General features: G+C 38.2%; 2 protein-coding genes across 2 annotated transcripts in view; both read left to right on the forward strand.

Annotated features, from left to right (window-relative positions):
• LOC113576346 (calcium-activated potassium channel subunit alpha-1-like) overlaps positions 1 to 15,101 on the forward strand; it is an 87,052-nt gene extending 71,951 nt beyond the window's left edge. Inside the window, exons 21-32 of the mRNA XM_035533370.1 lie at positions 180 to 203; positions 1,833 to 1,910; positions 2,100 to 2,221; positions 3,783 to 4,007; positions 4,354 to 4,543; positions 5,426 to 5,509; positions 5,956 to 6,086; positions 6,609 to 6,803; positions 9,970 to 10,088; positions 11,033 to 11,179; positions 12,450 to 12,478; positions 13,166 to 15,101. Of these exons, the coding sequence (XP_035389263.1) occupies positions 180 to 203; positions 1,833 to 1,910; positions 2,100 to 2,221; positions 3,783 to 4,007; positions 4,354 to 4,543; positions 5,426 to 5,509; positions 5,956 to 6,086; positions 6,609 to 6,803; positions 9,970 to 10,088; positions 11,033 to 11,168 (1,304 nt within the window). The 3' untranslated portion in view covers positions 11,169 to 11,179; positions 12,450 to 12,478; positions 13,166 to 15,101. The remainder of the gene's footprint in view (positions 1 to 179; positions 204 to 1,832; positions 1,911 to 2,099; positions 2,222 to 3,782; positions 4,008 to 4,353; positions 4,544 to 5,425; positions 5,510 to 5,955; positions 6,087 to 6,608; positions 6,804 to 9,969; positions 10,089 to 11,032; positions 11,180 to 12,449; positions 12,479 to 13,165) is intronic.
• A 3,632-nt stretch (positions 15,102 to 18,733) lies between these two features.
• The window catches only part of LOC113576347 (calcium-activated potassium channel subunit alpha-1-like), a 53,987-nt gene continuing 45,493 nt past the window's right edge, over positions 18,734 to 27,227 (forward strand). Inside the window, exons 1-2 of the mRNA XM_035533553.1 lie at positions 18,734 to 18,922; positions 25,846 to 25,998. Coding sequence (XP_035389446.1) covers positions 18,746 to 18,922; positions 25,846 to 25,998 — 330 coding nt within the window. The 5' untranslated portion in view covers positions 18,734 to 18,745. The remainder of the gene's footprint in view (positions 18,923 to 25,845; positions 25,999 to 27,227) is intronic.

Genomic DNA, 27,227 nt, shown 5'->3' on the forward strand with positions numbered 1-27,227 from the left:
ATTTTATTAACTAGGAGTGGACTTTGGTGAAGAGAAAGACTTTTAAAGATCTAGAATGCTACTGAGTCTTTTCTAGTGTGTACCTGAGTAGCATCAAGCAAACATCTAAAGTAATACCCAGCCAATGAGCGGACCAAGAACAATCATGAATCAAGTGATTTTCTTACTCTGGGAATCAGTAATGTGGACTGAAGACGAGATTGGTGTAGCTTAAATTGCACGCTTTTTATAGCTTCAAGCAGTAGTTGCTGGTAGGTGTCCTCTACCTGCTGTGCAGACTAGCTGCAGACTGTGTTGCAGTCCTGTCTCATATTGTTGCACATGGCTAAAATAAGAATCAGATAGGCTATTGGTTATCTTGATGATAGGTTAACATGGATGGAGTCACAATGTATATGTGGATGTCATCTTTTCAAAATTCTGTGCTAAGGACAGACTTTAACTAAGATTAAATAAGTATATTACCATATATTACCACCACTGTGTCTTGTCCCTGGGGGAGCTGACTTCTCTGAGAATTTCCTGCAAGAATAGCTTAGCCATGTTAGGTTTTACAAGTTAAAATTCACCTGATTTTGACAATTTGCCAAAGGCATGAATATTGCAGCACTATTCATGCCACTGGCAATGCATGTCGCGCTGTCTACATATATTTGGCCAGACATATGTTGATTGCTTTTGACTCTATATCAGGACACATATCATTGAGTATAATTGTAAATTGTATATTAAGTCCATTAAGTTCATGCAAAACATCTGAACTGGAAAATTGTCCAACACAACATGTACAACACAACAAGCAATTTCACTTTACTGTCCATATATGTCCATTTCCATTTCAACAAGATATTTCGGACATAGGTCCATCATCAGATGTGCAACCTATATTTATTTATATTTATATACACTGTAACGAAGGCAAACACACACAAAGGCGAGATTCTAATTGCAAGAGGGTTTGTAAATAAATGTAAATGTAAACTACAAGAGTTTTTATTTAGTTTATGGTGTATGGGGGAACTGAAGGGAGAGGTTTTAGGGCCTTGAGCAAGTCTGGTAAGAGGTCAGGCAGGTTCAAGGTCAAAAACAAGATGCAGAGTCCGGAAGGAGTCCAGGGGTCAGGCAGGAGATGAGGTCTGTAAAATAGGCAGAGTTTGGAAACCAGGAAGACATACACATACACAGAAGGCTTGGTATGCAACATGAGAGCTGCAATACTTTGCAAAGAGAGTGCAAGGGAGGAGAGCTTAAATAGAAGGGTAGTAAGGGAGAAAATAGTCAACAGGTGCATCTAATTAATATCTAGGTGAACCAAAATAGACATCAGTGGGAAGAGGTGGGCATGGCAGTGCTGGGATGAGCATAGTTCATGGAATCCGTGACACACACACACATCCGTCTCTTTCTCTTTTTGTCTCCTCCTGTTTATCTCTGTGTGTACAGGTTTGTGTAAGACTTCCTTCATCTTCTTTCACCTTCTCTTCTACCCAGTGACTGTTGCTAGTCCTGTTTCTGTTCTGGTGCCAAACAGCATAGCAATAAACAGCATGATTGATTTATCATTTGGCAGATATTGCTGGAGTCTCTATTCAGTTGGAGACTATAAGACTTTATCAAATTTTAGTGAAGGATATTATTGGTCACCAGAATTTTTGGCTTCTGAAAACTGAGCACTAGTTGTTCTGGCTGTGCATGTCAAATAATCAGGTTAGTGTGCTGATTTTAGGTCAAACAAGTGGCTTAGTGTGGTGACATTAGGTCAAATAAGTAGGTTATTGTCGTGACTTTAGGTCAAATTGATGTCTGTGTCTTTGCAGGTGAAGCAGAGTCAGAATCTATTTTGTCATCTATGAAAAAACAGCAGAATGAAGGAATGAGGGATTCAACCTACCCTTTTCCACAAATCTCAAGGTAAAACTCTGGCCTAATAACATATGATTTCTTCCTTATCCCTACAACTGAGCGTAAACCAATGAAAAGGTGGGTCAAGTTTTGCACTTTTCCTTTTTTGGGTGGTGGAGTCATGCTCCCCCCACTACTGCCACAATGGTTTAGCCTGGTAAGTTAAGACTGCTAAGTCTTTTTCTCCATTTTGTCCTGACATAAACCTTTGCTGGCCCCCAGAACACCAATGAACATGATGGATGACAATATGAAGAAGTTTGACTTCACAGGAATGTTCCACTGGTGCCCCCCCAGAGACATTGAGAAGGCCGTACTGGTAAGTACTGCTGTAGTCTAATACACAGTGAAGAAGCCATACTGGTCAGTTCTGGTGTAGTCTAACACACTAAGAATGTCATATTGGTAAGTACTGATGCATTTCAACATACACAGTGATGAACACACTGACGGTGACTCTACTATTAGTTTAACTGGGAGGTTCAGTTTTCAAAGTTCCCCAGTCAGTCCAATAGTCTAAAAATGTAGTCTGGCTAAGGGACCCAGATTATTGGACTTGCATCCTCTGGTTGAACAGTGATAGAGAATGTAGTCCTGGTCTGCTGTGGTTAAATGTCTTATCATTCTTTATAATGTCTCTCCTTGTGAGACCATGCCAACATCCCACTAACGATGAAACAATCATTGTGTAAAAAATTACTCATAGCTAAACTGGCTGAAAGCTAGTTAAAGGTGGGAAGACAGCTCACTTTCACACAGTCGAGTGAAACTAATAATACTGATGAGATGAAGAAGAAACAAATATTAAAACGATCCGACCCTTAGCTTAGACACTTCAGCCTTTCCATATTTTCACTAGTGAGGAAATTTTTGCTCCAGTTCTCAGCGACTTCTAGAGGATGCATACTGTTATTTGGTTTCAAAACCCAGAGTAATCAGGACTACAGCACTCACTTATCTTTCTTGGTGTGTTTGGAGCTGGAACAGAATGAAAATGTGGACTGGCTGGGGGACCCTAAGGAATGGTATTGTTTTATTGACAACTTTTTCTTGGATATCGTATGAATTTGTGATTTATTTGAATTTATTTTCCATTGTATGTCTTCAATTGTGTCTGTAACCTTGTCAGTGCTGCTGCTGTAATGATGAGCAGTAAGGAGGCGGATGCATGTATGGAGTGAGATTTATTATGGGCAAATCCAAAATCAGAGTCGTTGTAGCAGTCCAGTGTCATATTACCAACACGGAGTGTACAGGGATACATGATTACAAAACAAGGGCTAGGATAAATGAAGGCAAACAGGAGTATCAGGCTATAACAAAACGCTACGAAAACTTGGGGCTAAGAAACACGAAGGCTAGGAAACACAAAGGCATGGAGTACAAACTTAATACAATGATTCAAAATTATATATACGCACAGAGTCAAGAAACATGCACAATGAACAGCAACCACACAGGGATCAAGACAGGGTTTAAATGCATGAACTAAATGAGGGACAGGTGTTGAAAATTAAACGAGGGTCGGAGAAAACGAAACTACGGAATTGAACTAAGGTACACAGACAGGAAAAAACACGGAACACAGAATCTTGAATGGATTAATCATGACAGCTGCCTAACTTGGCCATTGACATTGAGATTTTTAATCTCAATGAGAACATATCTTGGTTAAATAAAGACATAAATAATAGATAAAATGAACTGAAAACACCTGTATAACAGCTGCATTATTCTCAGCAAATGGTGCTAGAATCTGCTTAATTTTGGCAAATAGTGCTACAAAAAGTTGTATATTTACAGCTAACAGAGCCCTTTTAGAGTGGCTAACATAACTGTTTTAATCATGGCTAACAGAGCCGCTTTCTCTTTCTGCTCAGACCCGAAGTGAAGCATTGATGACGGTTGTGAGCGGCCATGTGGTGGTGTGCATCTTTGGTGATGTGAATTCGGCTGTGATGGGCCTGAGAAACTTGGTGATGCCTCTCAGAGCCAGTAACTTCCACTATCATGAGCTGAAGCCTATCATCTTCGTGGGTTCACTGGACTACATAAGGAAGGAGTGGGACACACTCAGCAACTTCCCCAAAGTCTCCATCTTACCCGTGAGTTTGCTCCAGCCGATAGTATAGGATTGGTTCTGAAGTGCCTTGGCTGTATTAACATTTGAGAGTTATGGGCAAGCTAATATATCTGTGAATAAAGTCCTTCCTGTGCCATATTAGTCTACTGCTTCAGTAAAAAAGGTTAGCTGTATTTAGGTCAAACCACTGATATTATTACAAGGGTCAATAGTAAAATTGATTTATTACAAATGTTTATAACTGAACTTATAGCAAGTCAACTGAGTAAAATTGTTTCAAATAGAATTCTGAAAGGGCTTACCTTGTGTTTGACTAATGTGTTTGACTAATTTTGTATTGTTTATTTGTTGTTTATGTGTTCGTAAAGGGCTCTCCTCTGAGCAGAGCGAATCTGAGGGCTGTGAACATCAACCTGTGTGATATGTGCGTCATCATCTCAGGCAATCAGAATCTTGAAGATGATGTGTCAATGCAGGATAAGGAAAGCATCTTGGCCTCACTCAACATCCAATCTATGCAATTTGAAGACACCATAGGCCTTTTCACCAACTCACATGGTACCAATAATCACCAACAGTACACACACACACACGGCTGTACACACTACTGAAGCCACAGAGGTCCAATCCTCAGTACATTTTCAGAAATGTACATAATAAGTGAAATAAATGGCCAGCAGATCTTGTGCTGCAAATGTATTGTATAATGCCAAGATAATCAACTGCTCTGATCACTGGCATCATGGCTTTCCTGTGGGTGGAGTGAATGATCTTGTTACTACAAATTCTTTATTCAGCATGGTAGTTCTTTGATGCTGCTCCAGAAAAAGCACAAATACAAACTGACATATACATATGAACATATTGTTGGAAGACAGAAACACTTACAAACTGGCGTATAACCATGCATATAATAAACATAAACCCACAAAAACCTTTTGTACAAAAACATAAAAACTGACATACAAACATATATTGCACATACACAAACTGACATAAGAACACATATTGTACACACATGCAAACTTATAAACATGGCTGTATTATACACAAACACATAAACAGGCACACATTTATTTATTATACAAATAAAACTGATAAACACATATATATTGTACACAAGCACATATAAACTGACATATAAACAAGGCTGTAGTGCACACAAACACATAATACACATTTATTGTACACAAACACACACACAAACTGACATATGAGACACATTTATTGTATATAAATAGAAACTGATAAACATGCATATACTGTACACAAACACAAACACATTGTACACATACACACTGACATGCACATTGTATATGATCACTCATACATGATCACTCAAGTGACAAAACACACATATATTGCACAAACCCTAGCTAAATCTAGGTTGCTGAACACTGAGTTTGTGCATCTGTGTGTGTGTGTGTGTTCTGTCCCTAGGTAAAGCAGACAGACTGCAGAACTCAATGTGTGTGATACAGGACAGGAGATGTGGAAGCTCAATCCCTATGATTACTGAGCTTGGTAAGAAACACGTGTGATTGTTTGGGTAATATTGAATATTATTTGAGTGTATGCATATGCTGGTGTGTTGTATATGTGTTTATATTGTGTATGTATGTTTTATACTGTGTTTGTATTGTGTGTAAAGGAATTTGTGTGTGCATTAGATTTCCCTCACCTTCTTTCTCCTTTTTGTTCAAGTGCCATATAGCCATTCTGGTGTGTTATTTGGCAGATAAAACTGGCTGATAGCACCAGTTTAAAACCCACAAAGAACTCATAATGTCTCTATATGTTATATGTTAGCTAATAACCACTTTCAAGAATGTACTGCTATTTTTAACAAACAAATTAGTTTTGTGTGTGTGTCTTATATGTATGTTTGGGTGATATTATGTGGCTATGCATATGTTGCGTTGTATCTGTGTTTATATTGTGTGTAATTGAATGTGTGTTTATGTTCATAGTGAATGATGGTAATGTACAGTACCTGGACCAAGATGATGAAGACGACCCAGAAAATGAGCTGTACCTCACACAGCCCTTTGCATGTGGGACAGCATTTGCTGTTAGTGTACTCGACTCTTTAATGAGTGCTGTGAGTGTGTTCACACACACACACACACACACACACACACACACACTCCATACATAAGCACACTGTAACTTTGGAGTTAGTCCAATTTAACACATGAAGCATGTGGAGGAGATGCAAGTCAGACTCAACTTAGTTTGGCAGTGTTCTTGCTGGTTTATTCACTACATGACACAGGCCTGTTCTCAAAATCTTGATGACCGTTCATACATGAACTGTAGAAAACATCTTAAGATCTTAGACACCTTACTTAGAGAAATGAAAACAAGGACAAACGAAGCGCTAGGTCCAGTAGTCTCTGTTGTGTACAGCACAAAATAAAATCAAAACCCTCTTTGCGTGGCATACCTGCACACGCATTCCACACAGACACAACTTAAAGGTACAGTACATAAATGACTGACCATTACAACACACCCATAAACAAGAACACACACAGCCATGGGTGATGAAAGATCTTATTTTATCAGATTCTGTAAAAGCTTATGTTCTGTCTCTTTCCCTTTCTGTTTCTCTCTCTAACAGACATACTTCAATGATAACATTCTGACATTGATCCGGACGCTGGTCACAGGTGGATCCACTCCGGAACTGGAGAGTTTGTTGGCGGAGGAGAACATCCTGCGGGGGGGCTACAGCACCCCTGAAACATTGGTCAAGAGGGACAGGTGCCGTGTGACCCAGATGACCCTGTGTGAAGGACCGTTTGCTGAACTCGGGGTGAGACAGAGAAATAGAGATGAAAAATAAGGAGAGAGATAAAAACTGAGTGTGAAAGAGAGAAACAGCTTAAATCCACTTACATAAACACCAAAGAACCTTATGACAACTAAATACTCTTTCAAACATTAGAAACAAAGTTATAAACAAAGAACCTGAAAAAACCCAGAATAACAGCACAAATTTCGATGCTGTTTGGCCATAAATTGACACTACAAATTGGCAGCTTATATGACCCTAATAAAACAAACAAAGTAAAAGCATTATCAATATACAGACACAGTGAGCACAGCCTGGTTATTCAACCAGGCCTTAATAGACAGAGCTGGCTTCCCAGAGAGAACAGGCTGTACTCCCTTTGTCACCTTGCAGTGATGGACACAGAGGTGCACATCCTAATTCAAGCTCTCAAAGTGTCTTATATTTGAGTATCTCAAATATGAATAAAATAGAAAGGTATTCTATAAAAACAAAATAAAGAAAAAACTGCCCTGTATATTTGGAGAGAAGACTGGCTGATTATAGATGCAGCAAGGATCATAGTATCTTGTCACAGCCTAACCAGTATTTTTTTTCTACAGTCAGTATTTTTGATTAATGGCTGTTAAATATTTAGTTTGTAGCTAATGTACTTGTTCTTTTGACACCTATTTTCCCTTTTTTATATTAATTTGTTTTGGCAATAATGTAACTTGTTGCATTCATGTCAATAAAGCAATGTTGAAATGACAATTGAATTTAGAGACAGGGAGAGAGACCAACAGAGGGAGGCAGAGAGGGCCTCAGCACAAATCTTCCTATTTAACCATCACACACTACCACGTAATAATTTCCCATCGGTGTAAATGTTCTTTGATATTTCCTGCTGTAATTCCATTAGGACATTTGCTAAAAGAAATAGGCTTTGGAACAATGACCCTACAGTCACGGTCATGGCCTGCATCCACACACCTGTAACTGTGGTTAAGTGACTCATAAGCACTATACTGAAGTACTGCTTTTGACAGAATACTTTGGTTACCAGTACTAATTACTGTCTTAAAATGGATGGCAAACAGACCTCACTGACAGATATTCCTAACAGACTTCATCTGTGCTCCAAGAGAGTGGATGCTAATTCATGCCTACAGCATGATTGTGCAAGGATTGTTGAAGAACAGTTATATTTCTCTGGTGTCATTGCTGAGACAACATTTGATGCAACAGGAACGCGATGGAGGCCTGCACAGAGGAGGGATTGATGGTCAAATTACTAGTGCATGTCAAAATGTTTTCATATGCCTCTGAGCTCTCATGCGTTGTGTAGCAGATGCATTTAATGGCTAGTATGTAGTGTCAAATTGTGCAAAAATGTCTGTATCAAAATAGCAGCTGCAGCCACAGCGTATTTCCAAGGAGCTGATAGTGTGGCATTACTGTGGTTCTGCCGTTGAATACTATTGAGTGGAACCCTAATTTTATTTTTCATGCCTATACAAATGCTACTTTTTTTGATGCCCTTTCTTATTACAGTAATGACATTCGCTCCCATCACATTATTCTGAGTTTGCTTTTTGTTATTTGACAGGCCTGAGTCCTTACTAGGGGTTGCGGGCACTGCTGTTCTATCCTTTTTCCTAAGGAAGGCATCCAAGTCATGAATAGTTTATATTTATGGCATTTAGCTGATGCTTTTATCCAAAGCAACTTAAAATTATAACTAAATACAACTTGAGCAATTGAGAGTTAAGGGCCTTGCTCAGGGGCACAACAGTAGCAACTTGGTGGTGGTGGGGTTTGAACTAGCAACCTTCCAAAATTACAGTTCAATTACCTTAGCCCCTGAACTACCAGTGCACACTTGAAGAACCACCAAGTCCAAATTCCAAGTCCAAGTGTCTTTTAACGAGCCTTCACATAGTTTGGCGACATGACATTTAACGACAGCAACCTGTTTGGGGAGCTTGTTCACGGTGGTCATAAAGAGTTTAATTATTTTTTTGTCCCCTACGTAGATGTGTGTGTTTAACATGGCGACATTGATCTAGTCACTGCGTTATGGTTTTTCTGTTATTTAATTTCTTTGGTTTTGTGAACTTGTCTTATTCTATATTAATTTTAGTCCAAATTGCTAATGCTGATTGCATATACTTCACCTTGTCCGTCCAAAGTACAAGGAGCGGCCAGCAGCATAACGCTCTGCCAAAAAAAATTACATTTCCTTCAGTACAGCCTACTATATAGTTTACATATGGCGTAGTATAAAACCCATGTTGTGACATAATAGCCATAACTGCATATGTCCATCCATGACCCGGAAGTTTCCAGAGGGTTAGGTTTTGGAATAGTTCCACCCGTAATGACAACGCAAAGAGGACACTAGTCCACGATTTAATTTTGGTCATCCAATCAAAAATATTTTAAAAGAGACTGGCCGTCGATCGCTAGGTCTCGTTTCTAAAACAAAAAGGGCATTTGGGATTGTGTCCCAAAAGCTGACAGTGGATGCGTACACACGTCCAGTGTACGTCAAATAACAAAACACAATTCGGACTCTGTCCAAAAAGCCGGCAGAGGATGCGCATACGCGCAGAAAGTACGTCAAATAACAAAACAGAGCATGCGCGTACACGCCGAACGTACGTCAAATACCGGTACAAAAGACACGGGAATAGAATTCCAACAAATACCTATACGACTGGGATTACCAGAATAGAGGTTACAGCAAAAACGAAGTAAGGAAAGACTACCCACGTCTATCTGATCATATAAGCCCAGCACCCCAGAGTTGTTAAGGTTATTGTTAGATGCGTCCAGTTTGTGCACCTGAAGAGAGCCTCTGAGCAGCAATGAGACGCATCTTGAGTATGTATGTGACAATAAAGAGGAAGAACAGGGGTCCATATAGCAATAATAGGCAGCAACTGTGATACATACTCTTGGAATCAACATTAAAGAAAATAGCTCTTCTACCCAAAACAGAATGGCATTTGTTATTATAAAGGTCAGAGATAGTTTGTGGCAGGCAGAACAGGCTTGCTGTAGATTCTAAATGAGGAAGTTACACAGTAGCAGTATGTGTGTACAGGAGACAGTATTAGTTCTCACACTTACAAAGTTGCATATAAAGAAAACAGATACAGATACATTTTTATTCTTAGTAACATGTTCAGTGTTTTATTTACAGGAAGGAGGTTTATATGGTGACTTATTCTGCAAGGCAATAAAAATGTACAACATGCTGTGTTTTGGAATATACCGACTACTGGACATGCCCCGGACCACTGAGACTGAGTGTACGAAGCGGTGAGTCACCTGCAGCTGCACATGCATGTCACATGTTTACACATTATGCACATGTTGGTTAAGATCTTTGTAACATTTGCACACATACTGCTCATGCAAGAGCACTGGGTGCCATTTCTTAAAAACATTACAGTGTTCAAATACATCACAACACACTGTTTGCATCATTGTTTGCATTAGCGTTTTCACACCATAGTGGTCGTATCACACTGTTCCCACTACAGTTTGCATTACAGTGTTCACACCATAGTGATTGTATCACACTGTTCACATCACTGTTTTGGCAACAGTGTTGGCATTACCCTGTTCACATCACCCCAAAGATACTTAATTTAAATAGAAAAGCAAAAGGTAATTAAAAATATAAAGTTCAATTGAAGTTAAATAAACAAAAAAACAAAAAACAAACAAACAAAAAAAGTGCATAACATTAAGTAAAAGCTAGGCGATCAAAGATAAAGATTACAGTGCTGTGTTGGCCCAGAGAGCTAAAACCAGAGTCTTAAGCTTGCTTAAAATCTAGATCAAATAGATTGGTTTTCAGTCTCAATATAAAAATGTCTTAAGGTCTGAGCACTTTTGATCATGGTTCCATGTAAGAGCAGCACAGAAGGTAAATGGTTCTTCTCTGAGCTGTTTCCAATACAATGTTCAACATATGACTCTTATATGAATAATGATTTTCACATCTTTTATCATAACCTTTTGTCATAATGATGATTCTTATTTCCTCATTTTCCTATAATGCTCAGGAAGTGTAAGAGTATGTGCTACTGAACTATAAGATGAGTTCTAAGGTGTCTGATGTGTGTTCTTTACAGATTAACACACACACACACACACACACACACACACACACACACACACACAAACATACACACGCACACACGCGCACACACACACACAGTCTGCCTCATTCTCTCTGTCTTTCTCCTGTGTCATAGGTTTGTAATCACCAACCCTCCTTATGAATTAGAGCTGATACCTACAGACAAGGTCTTCTGCCTGATGCAGTTTGACTCTACTGGGGGCCAGTCGTACACCACGCTGTCCCACTCCTCGAACAAAAAGAACTCGTAGGACATGCAGAAGTATGTGCTCACTGCACCCATTCTCCTTGGCTCTCTCTGTCTTACAAACACACATACACACACAAACACACACAGACACACACACACTCGCACATACACACATGCTTTTTTCCTCACTCACACTCTTTTTTCTGTTCCTCTCTCATTCTGCTTTTCTTTCACTTTCCTTCTCTCTCTCTGTCTCTGTGTGTGTGATGCCTCTTATGTGGTGCTGAATGGTTATCTGTGTGAGGTGTGCACGTGCATGTGTGTATGCACACACACATGTGTTCTGCTACAGCTATTTTGCATGTGCCATTTGCAGGTGAAGTCAAAATGTTATAGAATCTCCTTCAAGAACATGATTGGATGTGAAACTTGGTCTGTACAGGGCCATCCACACCGTACATGTCCTTTTGAAAGTGTCATCTTACCTATTCTTTTAGCCTCAATGCAATTTTATCTATGACAACAGGTTATATTAAATTTAAAAGTGGTATCTTTTTTCCTTCATTGACATTTTATCTGAACTAACACAATTTAAAATAGAAATTACTGTGATTCCAGTTTTTTTTCCCCCAAATTTTCCTTTTATTTTTTTCTTAAGTTTTGTCATTGCATTTCAGTGTTTCATACTAGAAAATAATATATAATCAGTGTATAAATAGCATATTGAATAGTGGGGTTGCTAAAGAACTATGATTCTTTAAAAAGTGACTAATGATCTTTAATCATTATATTCTGGTATCTTCTTTATTACAATATTTAAAGACCTCCTTTTGAAACATTTACATCTCCTTTAATTAATGCATTAAACCAGGATCCCATGACTGTGACTTAATAATTTAATCCTTTGTGATCTAACTAGGATAATTAAGTAATTAGTATAAAATATATATATATATATATATATATATATATATATATATATATATATATATATATATATATATATATATACTATAAACATAACGTTATAATGATTAAAACAGCAAAAAAAAACAACAACAACAAAAAACCCTCTAGGCCCCAGATGGCTAATGCTTTCTTGTTCAATAGATATGCATGAGTGTTGTTCCAGCCCTTGTCCTGGAATACCCATGTGTTCTGTAATACCCATATGTTGTACATATCAGTGTTTTCTCTGCTGTTTAACACCTGACCAATCTGCTTAGCTAATTTCCAACACCCTGGGAATAATGGAAAGAAGTTTCAAATTAGCGTGAAGCTGTTTGTATGAGTGAAGACACTGTACATAAGATTACAATAACAATTTGCCTTTTTTCTAAAGTGCAACCAGGATAAGCAGAGTGGAAACAGGTATGATCACTCCCACGCATGAAAGTCCTGCCCTGCCCCAGTGTCTCCTAACACCAGTGGTTAGGAGTGGAAAACTGATAACCACAGCATGCAGTGCCAGCCAAATGTCATGATTCTGTTAACCCTTCGCTTTCTGCCCAAAAGCTGTTGCTTTTTGGTGTTAGTGGTTGCATCAAAAATACACTAGTGAATGTGAGTTTGAGTGCTTTTCCTACTTTTGGCTTTGCCCTTGTATTAGGGACACACCGGGTTAGAGTTTGAAAACTTTTATTTCTACTGTAACAAGCAGCTGAGATGCATTGTTTTCTCTTTAGCTTACAAGTATGATGAGAGGCTTTTATTTATAGTCTTGTTTAAACAATGGGCTGACTTCAGGTGAGATTGTGTGCTGGCGAGAGGAGTTGCTTACAGAAATGCACTGGGTGTTTTGTTTTTGTTGTTTTCTTCTCTTGTTATCTAAAATGTCTTGACAAGAAACCTATGCAAAATAACTATACTGGAAAATTTTCAAAGACCCAGAAAAAGAGTATGTGGCAGAAATAATAGCAAAAATAAGCATTTGAATGTTCTGTTGTGATTCTGCAGTAAAGTTTATTTGCAAACCAAAGTTCAAAAAGGAGCTACATAAGGCTAATACACACTGCTCTTGGGGGTTCTTTTTTCTCTCCATTGTGCATCACTTTGCAGAAAAGACTCGGTACACAGATGAAGCAGAGAATTGTCTCTCAAGAAAAACACCAATCAGACCCACCAAACCAACACACCGCTCACACAAACAGTCTGGCCATGCAGTGCAAACCTACAACCACTCCTATCCCTCCAATCAGAGAGAAAGAAGAAGGGAGCTGGGGGTAAATCATGTGCCTTGCTGGCACAGTCCAGATGCATCTATCAGGCAACTTTGACTATGATATGCCAAATGTAAGTGGATCATAGCAGTCAACAAACATATTTACATGTTTTATTTTAGCTACATTTTGCCCACGCAGTAAATAACATAGTGGTATTTGAACAGGGTTAGTATATGAATATATTAAAAATGTTTAATTTATCATATATTTGTAGTCACACTGTAGATGAGAGCAGACAATCATAGCACTTCACTTCACTAGACCAGTTTGAGTTTTATGTGTAAACTATGGCTAAGGGGCCAGAATGTCTTAATTTAAGAGAACAGAGATAAATGCAAAAACAGGTGAGAGCTGGGAGATCTCAGAATGGGGGAAAAGGTAATCAGAGAACTTGGCCTTAAATGTAATAGAATAGAATAAAATATAAAATAAACATAATTCTACTCGGAGGAACTAAAGTCAGTAACCATGAATGCTGACTTGCATCTGTGATGTACTTCTTAACAGAATATAAACCACTTGTTTTTTAGACTTATTATCAACAGCAAAAATAATCCTAATTTATCATTTTCAATATATTTTTATTTAAAACTTTAGTTTCTAAATCATAAAATGCTTTACATAAAATTATTTATATTCATTACCCTTAATGATTGAGCTCTCTGGGCTGACTGGCATGAATTTGATGCCACGTATTGCAGAGTGGGCATGTATAGGTCTTTGTTTGGTCAGAACCTCCAGGTAGACATGAGTTGAGATGAGTGAGATGAGTGAGATGAGTTTGGATGTTCTTCATGAGTGAACTATATGAAAATCATCTCATCTGTCCAGGAATTAGTGACCACAATTACAGCTCAATCATTGATGACATAAATGTGGTTTGGCAGAGTTCTTTTACAGCTTCAGGATCTTCCATGATATGTCTGATTTCATTCATTTTAAATTACATCTTTAATCTGTATTTCTTGATAAATGTCGTTTCTTTTGGTAATTTGCTTACACTCAAATGTTCAAAGCAGCTTGAATAAATATTGTTTAAAGATCAATTAATTATCCATAACCACTGTATTTAAATGATTGCTTATTGATTAAAAAGCTAACATTTTATGTCCTGTTAAGTAGCATATGTGAAGCTTTAATCATAGACCTCATATAGTTTATTGTCTGTGCCTTCCACATTATATTTGAAACATTAATTTCACTTTTAATAAAGCTGTTGACTATGCAGTATACTGCACCACTTTGTTTAATTTCCAGTGTCAGTATAGGCTGTTCTGAAATCAGCTGTCTTTGCCTAACATTTTATCTTGGAAGTGGCACCCACTAAACACTCAGTTAACAGGTCAGCCGTTGCGATCATTCCATACAGCTACAGCATACGTTTTCGAAAATAAAAGAAGTGCAAAGTGATCAACAACCTGGCTGAGAAAATCCGTATGGTTAAGTATAATTTTACCTGGCAATACATGTCATTTTGACTGCTTCATCGTGTTTTTTCCCCCCATGTGTACATTACATTAGGTTCACCCACCAGTCAAATAAATTAGTTTTACGAGTATATAAATAAATAAATACATTTTAACAGCTGGATTAAAAATGTAGTCCACCCCCCAAAAAACTATTTTGTTTGTTGTGTGAAAAGACTATATTAAAACTGCAATAGAGAGGTTGCTTAGTTGTTTTTAATCATTAGATACAATTATAATTTTTCATGTACAATTTGTTTGCAAATATTATGTACATGATTGAAGTTTGGGTTTTCTGAGAATAAACCAGGGTGTTTTGTGTTTTAAAGTGAGTCTGTGTCTTTTTCCTTAAAAGTGTCTTCAAACTGCAAATAGTTGCAACAGCAGTGAACTTCTTGGTAGTATTCAGTTGTTCATTAGCAGATCTGCTGCAGTGATATGATCCACTCTTCACCATGACCATTCAAGGTTCATTTACATTGTTTCCAATTTACACAGAAACTGCAGAAATTTTAGTTATATGTATGAGGACAAAGACTTAGACTAAGGCAGCTAAAAATAAGAACAAACACAAAAACTTTAATGAAAAATGCCATTCATATAAGAAATTCCAGAGGGTTTGTGCTCCTCCTCCTCTTTTGGTGTGTCTGACAGCTCTTGTCGAGGTCCTCTCCCCAACATCCAGGGATCTGGGCAACAGCATGGGGCGACAGGAACAGGGAGCCCTCCAGGCTATTCATGGCTACGGGAACATCCTCTGGCACCTGAGTAACATGTGTCCTCTTGACGCAAGCCTGCTCCATGCCATCTGGAACCATGATTGCACCCCCATGTGCAGTCCTTGAATTGAAAGTATCAACATCCTGTGGTGGTCGGTCATTCTGTGATGGCCCAAGTGCTGCAGGGTGCAGCGGCCACAGGATGCAGCAGAACAGAATGCAGAAGCCATTCTCATTGACGAACATTTATTAACATGAGATGTTACATGGATAAACAATAAATGTTGATGGTAATCAAACAATTTACTAGTGAAACATGAAGTGAACAATAAACAACTAACAACTACAGAAACATAAACACGAGCAAGCTCAGGAACAAGGAGCACAAGTGGTGAACCATGAGCACCAACACCAACCTGAACATGAACAATGACCGACCACTCACTCTAATAACACAGGGGTTTAAATACATACATAATTGATATGTGAAACAAGGTGCAGATATGATGAATCATAATGACAACAAGGGCCAAGGTTATATACAAGGAGGCTGTCATAGTAAGCACAGTCAACAAAGATGACTCCACCAGCACGTGTCATGCCGTACCATGTGATGTGTGGGAAGGGGAGCATACTGTTACAGTACTGGATTTATTTGTTGGTTTTATATTTAATGCATACAGGTTTATATAAATACATACAGTAACAGTCAAATGTTTGGACACTCTTGTTGTATTAACAATTGTGATTGAGTAATAACTAATACAATGTAAACTGAAATGCTATAGACACTAAATGTGGTTTATTCACAATGTAAAGTATTTTGGCAACAAAAATAATTGATTAATCATTGATCATTAAATAATACCTTACATGCTTCTGTTTATAGTAATATCTTATTATATGCAATAACAAAATTAATAACTATTTGATCAGTGAGATTTGGTCCATGCTGTTCAAATTTGAGGCATCCTGTATATTAATCATATTACAAAATAATTCACTATGCTGTGCAGCTTTCTGAGTTGTTAAGGAGTCATCTACAGCACTGTTTATCATTGAATGTTTCCTACTTTTTATAGCTTCCTAAATGATTAGAAACCTATGGAATATTGCCATCACATTAGAATGATTGTTCATTTTTGCATCTTAACTGGCCTCTATCCAATGGTAAAATTTGATTGGATATGATAACAGAATCAGAAACAATCACAAAATAAAACAAATACATATATCTTCCATATCCATTGAAATTGTGACACTGTATGTTTTACCACTACATAATCAAGCATTACATCATACTCATTACATTTACTGCATCTTTTTTTTGGAAAGTGCTAACAAAAATAATCACTTAGCCACTCTATCAGCAATATAAAAATGATCTCTATGTAGAACGTGACTGGATGTTTACTGTATTACAGTAACAGGCCTACCTAATATCGGTAATAATCTGCACTACCATTAGTTACTAACTTGAACACACCTGCTGGTTGATACTAGCTATCTAGCCTGACATTCTTAATAAAAGTCACCAATCCTTTTGCTATCACACATTATGAACTAATATCAGTTAATTTCATGTTATTGTCATTTTCCACATTCATCCAGCTTCCAGTTCCAGTCCCAGTCCATGATTACCCTGTGCATGTTAATTTGTCATGGACAACAGATGGTCTAACTTTACATTCCCACCTAATAGTAGAATAATCAATAACCTTATAATCATTGACATTTTTACCATTAGTCCATAGTTAAGACAGTTACATTCCAGCAAGTAGCATCAGTGAAACCTTTGGAATCTTTGGAAACCTAGCCAAATACCTATACCACATAAAACACTTGGTCTTTCTATTTTGGAGTACATATCTGCAGTATTCACTAACGCTTAACAAAAACTAAATAGTAATGCATAAATGTGTCATTTATTTTGCAAACACCCAAAGAAATGACACACATTTCACCAAACGTGTGAATTTAAGGGATACACATCAATGACCACACTCGTCACATAAATTAATGTGATCCCTGGTTTTTCAGCCTATAGGGTCTCTAATGAATTGGTCTATCTGGCCTTGTTTGTCAGTGATTGGCTGAATACATTTCAAACGTCACTAACCAGCAAATGGAGCTTATTACCTCATTATAAAACGGTGGTTTTAATGTCCTTGGACGGACGTTACACAGTTTCATGCCATTTAAATGATTTATGCCGTTTTAAGATAATATTTAAATCCTGAAAAATACAGCGTGTTTGATGGCAATTACAGGGTAAATCATACGCTATGCATAGCGTAAGCATAGTCAAATATGGCGTAAAAACTTGCAAAATCCTATATTTCATGCCGTAAATGAAATGAAATGCCTTTGATTTGAGCCAATTATTTACTTGTTTGGCTTTCAGTAATACTGTGACTCCTTTTTCCATATTAGTCTTGACATGCCAGTTTAGATAAAAGTATTAATGGCGTGCCTCATAAAAAGCCTGGAACCAAATGTCACATCAGATCATCACATCATTGCAGTAGTCTTTCGTTTTATGTTTTATCAAACTGTTTCCTTTTGAATAGAGGACAATTATCATAACGAGAGAGAGAGAGAGAGAGAGAGAGAGAGAGAGAGAGAGAGAGAGAGAGAGAGAGAGAGAGAACCCGTCAACCTGTCACTCTCATGCTTTGGTCTATTTAAACAAACGCCACGTAATCGAATAAAAAGAGCAGATGACCGTGGAGAATCAGTCTGTCAGAGAACGGAGACTACATCAGCTCATCGGTTAAAAACAAGGAATAGCCAGGAAAAACACTGCTGGGTCGCTACTTGACAACCAATAATGAGAGCTAACATCAATTCTCTATGCTAAAAAAAAAATCAAAGTTTATTTTACGATGAAGAATATGAAACGCTTTGAATAAGTTATCGATCTAGTACAAGTGTTTGGAGAGAAATCTAATCGCTTTCGAGGATTTCCTTCTTAGGCATAGTCATCATTACAGATTACAGGTTACAGTCTATTCATTTATCGCAAAGGTATTCGGGTCGGCACGCGTCCGGAGGAGAGTGGTGGCCGAGGCAACAAAACTGGATAACCGCTTTGGGCGCGCTAGTATGTCATCTAAAAGATCCAGCGTGTTGCCTTCCGAGGAAGGCAACTTGTGGCCCGACACCGGTGACCTCTTGCCGAGAAAGATGGGAAAAGGAAGTATAAAAAGCGGTCATAAACCAAAAAGCGAAATGGAAATCCTCATACTCTACTCGCCAGATATTCTGTGCGACGAAAGCGGGCAGCGCATGTGGTGGGCGTTTCTCGCCGCATCTTTGATCACTTTCTTTGGAGGTCTCTTCATCATACTGTTGTGGAGAAGTCTCAAATATGTGTGGACCGTTTTCTGCCAATTTGGCAACAAGGAGGTAAGATAATTAACGCGTATTTATAAGCGTTTAGGCTACAGTTCTTCTACTACTTATTTATACATTCCTTTGCCTCTGGCACCTATTGGCTCTGCAAGCAATTATCTTAGTATCATACTTAATAAATAATCAGTCGCTGTTCATAAATCTACCCTGTTAACTTTGACCTATTTACATAATATTACTTATTCTACATCCTGGTATTTGTTTATATGAAAAACACAGGGTCGATGTTATATACATCCAGTTCAGAAGTTTGCTAACTACATTAGGATCTGATTACCAAGCTGTCTAGAGCAACAAACAAACAAAATCACACACACATTGTGGTCTGTGTAATGACTTGCAGGTCAGTGAAGGAACTTTAATCAACTGCAGTGCCCTTGACCCACAACATGTGATCAGTATGTAGGGAATAAAAGGTCACTGCTTGGGGACCCTGTGGAATGGCTAAAACTACAAACTATATAGGGTGTGGTTGGCCAGTAAGGCGGGGATTCAAACAGATTTATGTCAAACGTCCAACAGTGTTGTAGAAAAACAACAGTTCTTGTAATACTAATCAGGCTTTCACTGTGATTTGGTGGTAAACAGTTGTTTCAAAATCATCAGGCTGTTTGTGTGTGCATGCGTGTTTGTATGTTTGAGAGTATATGTGATTGATTTATGTCTGCCTTGGGCAGTATTTTAAGAGCATAGTATACTTTAGATTGTTCAGTATTATACATTGCATTGTAGTTGCTGTCGCAAATAAAGATTTACTTTTTTTCTTTCTTAGTTCTTAACTACAATAAAATGTGATCTCCACTGCTGCCAGGCTATTTATAAGTTATATCATGAGTTATCTCACTGTTTATTACTAAAATAATACTTGGGCAACTGTGCAGTTCTTTTTCATGTATCAAGATTGATATTGTTCAATTGTAACTTTGGACCATGTGTAGACAGGTGTGTTCATTTTCCCACAAGGGGCCACAAGAGAAACTGGGACTGTTTACCAATATTATCACTTTATAAAATGCATTAAGAATGCAGTGTAAAAATGTTATAATAAGGCTATGAAAATGTGGAGTATGTCAAATATAGAAGTAAAAATAGTAAAAACACCAATCATTCTATCAGTATTTCATTTTATTGTTATTATAACACACTTTTACCTTCACAAAACAATACTGAAAATGTATATGTTGTGTGACATATTAAAGACCAGCAATTAATTCACTTTATACAAGAAACAATAAGTGCTTTTGATGCACTTATTCTGTGGTGGATATGCAAAGGACAGCTGACATATGTAGGTAGAGCCAAAGAGAACTAACATCTGGTTTGATTTTGGTTACGGTGGAGCCACTTGAGAGTTAACTACCCTTTTTACCTGAGTGACCGCAATCTGATGCATGACAGGAGAGACCTTATCAGTGATCGTGTATAGGAAATAAACTTTCAAGTCAGTTTCCCTGTGCATTGCTGGGATCTCCCAGTGGGTTGGACAAACATGTAATGCAACACATTATCCCCCACTTAGAGCTCGTCATGGAACACCTTTTGGTCATAAAAGGCCTTTCATCCTTCAGCATTCTTTTCCATGTGGTGTTGAGCAAAGGCAAATGTGGCTATGAGGTGTTTGTGTAGGTCAATCATATACTGATCTGTGGTGTATGCCATTGCTATGCTACCCTCACCTGGCAGGTAGAGTAGGTGCAAAGGGAGGGTAATTTGTCTATCTCACAAAATATGGAGAAAGGCAGAGTGTCTGCCTCTCTTGGGTCAGTCTGTTGCTTACTCCATGCAGTGAAGCGCCAAAAGACAAAAAAGTGCACACATACACAAACAAAAGCGCCTTCACACAAATACTTTTGGCACAGTGCTGCAGTGCCTGCAGTCAGTGCAGGTGCTGTAAACGTGTCCCCAGCCTCAACGGACACGCGGGGGTACACATCCAGTTCCAGATGTGTTCCTCCCCTGAACAATCCTCCTTATTCTTGCCGCTTTAGGAGCATCCCATTGGTGATTTGCCTCTGAGGCTTTGGGCAGACCCCTCCAGTCTTGCTGGCGAGTCCACTGACAGGAAGGGACTCTGGCTACAGCTCTGCCCTCCGGGGATCCCGCTGGCTCCACACAACCGCCCTCTTTCAGGTTGATATGGGGCACATCGGTCCCAGGCTCGATGGCTGTAGGCTTCCCCCAAGAAATTCCTGGGGGTGTTCCCCTCCACCTCCGGAGTGGACCTGGATACCAGTCGCGGTCCTCTGCTCAATCTCCTGGGATCCAGGCGGCAGTGCAGGGGGTGCCCACGCACCTCCCGCTAGGAAGTCCGTTCTTTGCCGCGGGAGCTGGCGTCCTGTGGTGGTTGGTTATTCTGTAACGAATCTGCTGGCCCGATTGCCAATGGGCGTGGAGCAGGATGCACAGACTCCCTCAATAAAATGAAACATTTATTAACAAAAGCCGCGAACAACACTGGTGGCACTTATACACAACATTAACAAAAGACATGACTTCCATAGTTAACAAAACACACTACACAATAACACTTAACAATAACTACATACATGTTTAACATATAACAGCAGACTAACAAAGACCAACACCATACACACTCTAGCGGAGATTTAAATAGCCACGACATGAAACCCCATGCAGGTGCACCCAATCACAAAAAGCGTGGCCACAAACAAGGTGAACCCCCCTGCATGCGGTAGGCCGTACCACATGACTCGTGGGCGGGAGTGTCCCATGACAAGAATAAACTGGACATGCAAGAATATGTTGTAGTTCAGCACAGTTGAGACAGGAGATCAGTAGTGTCACTAAATGACTTTTCAGTCATGTGGTGTCACTTGGAGGGTCATGAGTACGAGGCAAATTGATGTCCCAGGCTTGGTAGCTAGAAGCTACATACTTCTTCAGTATACTGATTATCACTCAATTGGCCTCCTCTCCTTTTTATCATGTGTACACTATATACAAATGTACAACAGCTGTCGTAGTTATAGGGGCAAAGTAGGCTCAGAGTCAAAAACGGAAAGCAAAGTTGTTAACTGAATCAAATGTCAAAACTAATACAAGTCATAAACAGGTCTCCTAATCTCTCTTTTACCTCCAAAACACTTTCTTATATCCATCCTGGACAGCAAACATGAAGATCTGTAGCAGAGCACCTCAACAGGGCACTTTTACACCTTTCTTTAGCACCTCAACAGGGCACTTCTACACCCTTCTTGTGGTTCAAGTTCAAGTTCAAAGTTCAAAGTTCAAAGAGGTTTTATTGTCATTTTAGCTATATACAAGTACACAACAAAAACGAGACAATGTTCCTCCAGGACCATAGTGCAACACAAAAACAACAGTGCAATAGACAACATGCTACACAAGTGCAAACACTCCAATATAGTGCAAAAATGTCATTAAATAAACATTAAATAAACAATAATAAATACAGGATGGGACAAATAGAAAATGAGTAGACAGTGCAATTATTTAGTACAGTACACAGTACTGGGCATATGTAAAGCGAGTTGTGCATAGCAATCAGTGACATGCTACCCTGAACATAGCAGTCACTGGTAGCAGCCAGAACAGTTCAGAGTACAGTGCTGGTTTAGTACAGTACTCTAGCAACAAGTAGGATAATGTGCAAGACTGCAACAGGAGTGCATAGTTTATTTGTGTGAGGTTTGACTTCAGCACTAGTCTAATGCAAAACAATGTGTGAGTGTGTGTATAGATATGTATGTATGTCCGTATGTATGTATGTGTGTGTGTGTGTGTGTGTGTGTGACTGTGTATAAGCATGTGCCATGGGTGGTTGGTATTGGGGCAGGTTACCGTAGTTTTTATAGTTTTGTAATGAGAATGCTGACTGTTTTAGCATATTTGGAGTATTGTGTTCCCAGCTGAAACTTGAGGTTTGAGGGGTGTGTTGTTAACCCAGGTGGTAGTAAAAGCAGCCATCCTCTTATGCTGTAACCAGGTATTTGCAGTCTTTTGGATCAAAGTATTGGTGATTGGTGCACACAGGTGGTGTTTCTGACTGGGACTTCAGTCTTGCACTCCAACAATCGTAATTTGTGTTTGGCCAGTTAAGATATACCCACTCATAATGTGAGGGTAGGACCTCTCCTTGATAAGCAACATTGCAATGCCCCTGAAGAGAACTTTATAGTTTATACTTTAACTATAAAGTTCTTGCATGACTTAATTTTGGCTTAGGATTCTGGTTTTGGATAGTGGTTTTCATCTTTTCAGCTGTGTAAATAGCCATGTATTTGATAGATTTTTCACTAGGTTGTCTGCTTGAATTGAGAGCAGGATAGTGTTTGCTCCAACATCATACATCACATAGGTTGCACGTACTGATTAGACACATTAGGTAAGTGGGTGGGTGCAATCCTCTATATTTTTAGACTAGCATAGTTCATTATTTAGCTTTTGTGTTTGTTAGGATTTGTCTTATTCTTCTTATTCTTTTTGTCCCTTAAAATGAATTGTGCAGACCAAACCATAACTCCTACAGACATTAAAATTTGTCAGTAGGTAGTAGTCCCTCCCGCTACTCAGGCACAAGATGCAAGCCCGAACTATAGGTGGTGCTACAGTGCACTCAAACACATTCCAGTCCATAACTCCTACACTGTATGTCACACAAACAAAATTATTTTTTCCAGTCATTACTAGTCTTCCAGTCTACAAAAATGCCTCAAGAACCCATAAGCTGCACCCACTCAGATTTTGAGATCATTTGCATAATATGCAAAATCCCACACAATTATGAGCGCAAACTAGTTCTATGGCTATGTACTGGAAAATCCTACATATCTCCTACATATCCACACAAATTTGGACTCAAATGAAGGAGTCCAAACAACTATGCAATTGCAAGTACTTTTCAAAAATGTTTAGTTTTGTCACATTCGTTAATAGTATGTGCACATTTCGAACTGGTCCTAATATTTTCATTTAATCACATTAAATCATGTCTTGCAATAATCAAACTAAATAATTATCAAAATTTTAAAAACCTTTTGACTGTATGTGGCTGCAACACTGATCAAAGAAGTACCAGTATCCCTTTTCTCAGTCAAATCACTGAAACCCTATCATACACCTGTTCTGGACTTGCTTGAGGGATGGGCTCATTATTGCTGGTTTACACAGAATTCTATATAAACCATTGATCAATTGTGCAATTTCATATGACATTTTTTAGGCACTATATTAATAAATTTACTGCTTTTTACATTGAAGTGGCAAAGAACGACGCTTTTTGGATACATGGCAGTTTGCCATGCAGGAGCACATGATAACAAGTCACTGTTCTCGTATCAGAAGGTTTTGAGTGATCCATGTCAGCATGATTCAGGATACATTTACAGTGCTCTCAGTACACTCACTCGCTTCACAAAGTTGAGTTTACTATTAGGGCTGTAGTACTCTCGTCTGGTACTACCCGAGATGCTTTTTCAAATGTCTTGAACTCAATAATAGGTATACCCAAGCTTGTGTTGAACTTGTGATTGGTGTGATTGGACCAAATTTCATTTCTGGTCCTGATCAAGACCAGATTTTTTTTAATTATAATTTTTTTTTAATTATCTCTGTTTACATAAATGTATTCAATAGAGTTTAGTGGAGATAACAGAAAACAAATTCAGCATCTTTTTATTCTATGAATGCGAGATGCATACCAGACGCATTTGTAAATGTCTTGATTTAATATGTGCATAAGCAATATGTGAATTGCTTAGCTAGCTAGTTTTGAAGTCCCTATATGTGTTTTTGCTTGTTTTGCGAACATGTTGCAAAAACGTTTACATAAACAGAAATAAGTATAAAGAGCTACAACTGCATTGAAATTTATAAGGGGATAAGCAGTAGAGATATTGTAAATGGGGAACATGAAATCATAACACAAACTCGAAGCTTTTCCTTCTCTCTTTCTTGATGCTTTCCTCTTCCTCCTTCATTCTGCAAAGGGGTTTATATGGACGGGTGGACTGGTACGAAAGTCCGGCGAGGACCATGCATCACGCAAATCGCGTGCAGAAAAAAACCTGGCACGGGACACCTATAACACAGGTGTTCTTCCTCTAGTTTGTAACAACTAAGAGTAAAAAAATAAGCAGAAAAGAAACTCAGTACTACTTACTACTTACTACTCAACTGCATCCCAGGTATTCTCCCATTCCTACACACTTTAAAAATAAATACAGAGAGAATATCTCACAAATTAACAATATAACACAAAACAAGTTTCCAAATGAATAAACAAATAAAGAAATACATAAATATTAAATTAAAAATATGTTAAAAAATGTTTTAAAATAGCATATTTATTATATTTATTTTTATAGATAAGCAATCATAGTCTTTAATATAAAAATGTATTTAGAAATATGTAGAGCCTGAATTTTTTTGTCATATTGCTGAGGTGATCTAAAAGTATTTAACTGACTAATGTTACACAAGGCGCCCCATACTGGAGGCAGGGCTTAGGTCATTTACTAGGTAGAGACGGCACTGAATGTCATACAGTATTTTATTTGTGTGTGTAAGTGTACATACATGTGTCTGTGTGTATTTTTTGTGTGCCTTTCCTGCTATGCCATCAGCATGTTCCATCTGTGTTTTGGAAGAGAACCTGTTTGATAGCTCCAAGCTGAGGAGGAGGACAGAGATATGTGTTGTAGAGCTAGAACTCCAAGTTCCTCAGTGTCCATCCCCTCCAGCACATCCCACTCACTGTCCCCCAGACTCAGGCAGCAGAAATGCTGCTCTCCCTCACCTGCACAGCTTAGCTATTCACTTTTTAGACATTATTTTAATATCTAAATATTTATGTGTTTTGTTGTTTAATAGTTTAAATATATATATTTATTTATATTGTGTGTGTGTGTGTGTGTGTGTGTGTGTGTGTGTGGAAGGCCCAGAGCATTGACAAACATACTGAGGGTGTCAGCAGTCTAGAAGATGAAGATGAAGTCCAGGATGTGGAGGTCCAATCTGACTTCATGACCTTGGTAAAGGACTGGGCTGAGGTCATGATCTGTGCACAGAACACGACAGGACGCATGCTGGTAAGTCCCACCTTCCATGAACTCAGACCTCTACAAAGCCTACATAATTAATGTTTTACCTCCTAGATAAGGATCTCTGAGGATGCTATGTGCAGTAATTCAGGCTCGCTTACCTCTAAAGAGTGTGTGAAGTAATGTCTATAACTTTACTGAGTGCATGCAGTAAACCACATTAATCTCAGGCCATGGTTAAAGCTTTTGCTGTTGAAGAGGTAATGTCTGTTAATGGGTTGTTTCTGTGCAGTAGTAGTAATAGAACCAGGAGACAGAATGGCCTGACCTGCACTTCCTTAGTGCTGTCAAAGAAGGCCGTCATTTCTCCTGTTACGCGTTTATACTCCTGAACGCTTAGTTAATGGAACTGACAACTCTGCTCACCATAGCCTTCATGTTTATATCTGCTGTTTGAGATGAATGATGTTCATATACATCAAAATTGCCTTTTCTTAAAGTGTCAAGTGTCCTGTGACATTTTATTATTTATTATTTTATTATTGGTAATAAAGTACCAATGCAAAACTGTATTTCCCAGCCACATTAAGTTGAATAATGCTATACACCCAAAATGAAAGAAATGCCCTGTTTTTGACTCGTCGCCTATTATAGGATATTCTCCCAGTTGTCCAAAAGCTTATATTTTGCTTCAAAATTGTATTTTCTAGAGCCATATATCCTGACTATGACAGTATCAATAAAGTGCTAGCACAAAACTGTATTTCCCAGCCACACTATTTTGAGGTTTTAGTTTACACAATTTTTTCCTACTGTTTGAAAATGGATGGTCAATATACAATTTTTTAATAACATTTGAAATGAATCATTGGAAATAAAATTTTATTTCTTCATTTGTTTTGTTTTTAATCTGTATTTTGTTTTTAAAAAAAGAACTAAAAAAAGTTTACTGGGACTTTTATTTTGACAGAATTTGATTCATTATTGTGGCCAAGTGTTGCCAGAATGCTTTCCCCCCAGTATTTTTAGACATTGGTCTGGGCTGTAAACCTGTTACAGACAGATACAATAATATTGTAAATAATTATCAGTAAAAATATCTGCTAGATTGTAATCACTGGGTGTGGACCAGAGGTGGGTAGTAACGCACTACATTTAGTCTGTTACATTTCCTTAAGTAATTTTTTCAACAAATTGTAGTTTTAAGAGTTGATGTAAAAGAGGGTACTTTATACCTTTAATCAAGTACATTTATAACGTCATAAATGTACTGGAAT

This window comes from Electrophorus electricus, chromosome 14, assembly GCF_013358815.1.
Source record: "Electrophorus electricus isolate fEleEle1 chromosome 14, fEleEle1.pri, whole genome shotgun sequence".
NCBI lineage: Eukaryota > Metazoa > Chordata > Actinopteri > Gymnotiformes > Gymnotidae > Electrophorus > Electrophorus electricus.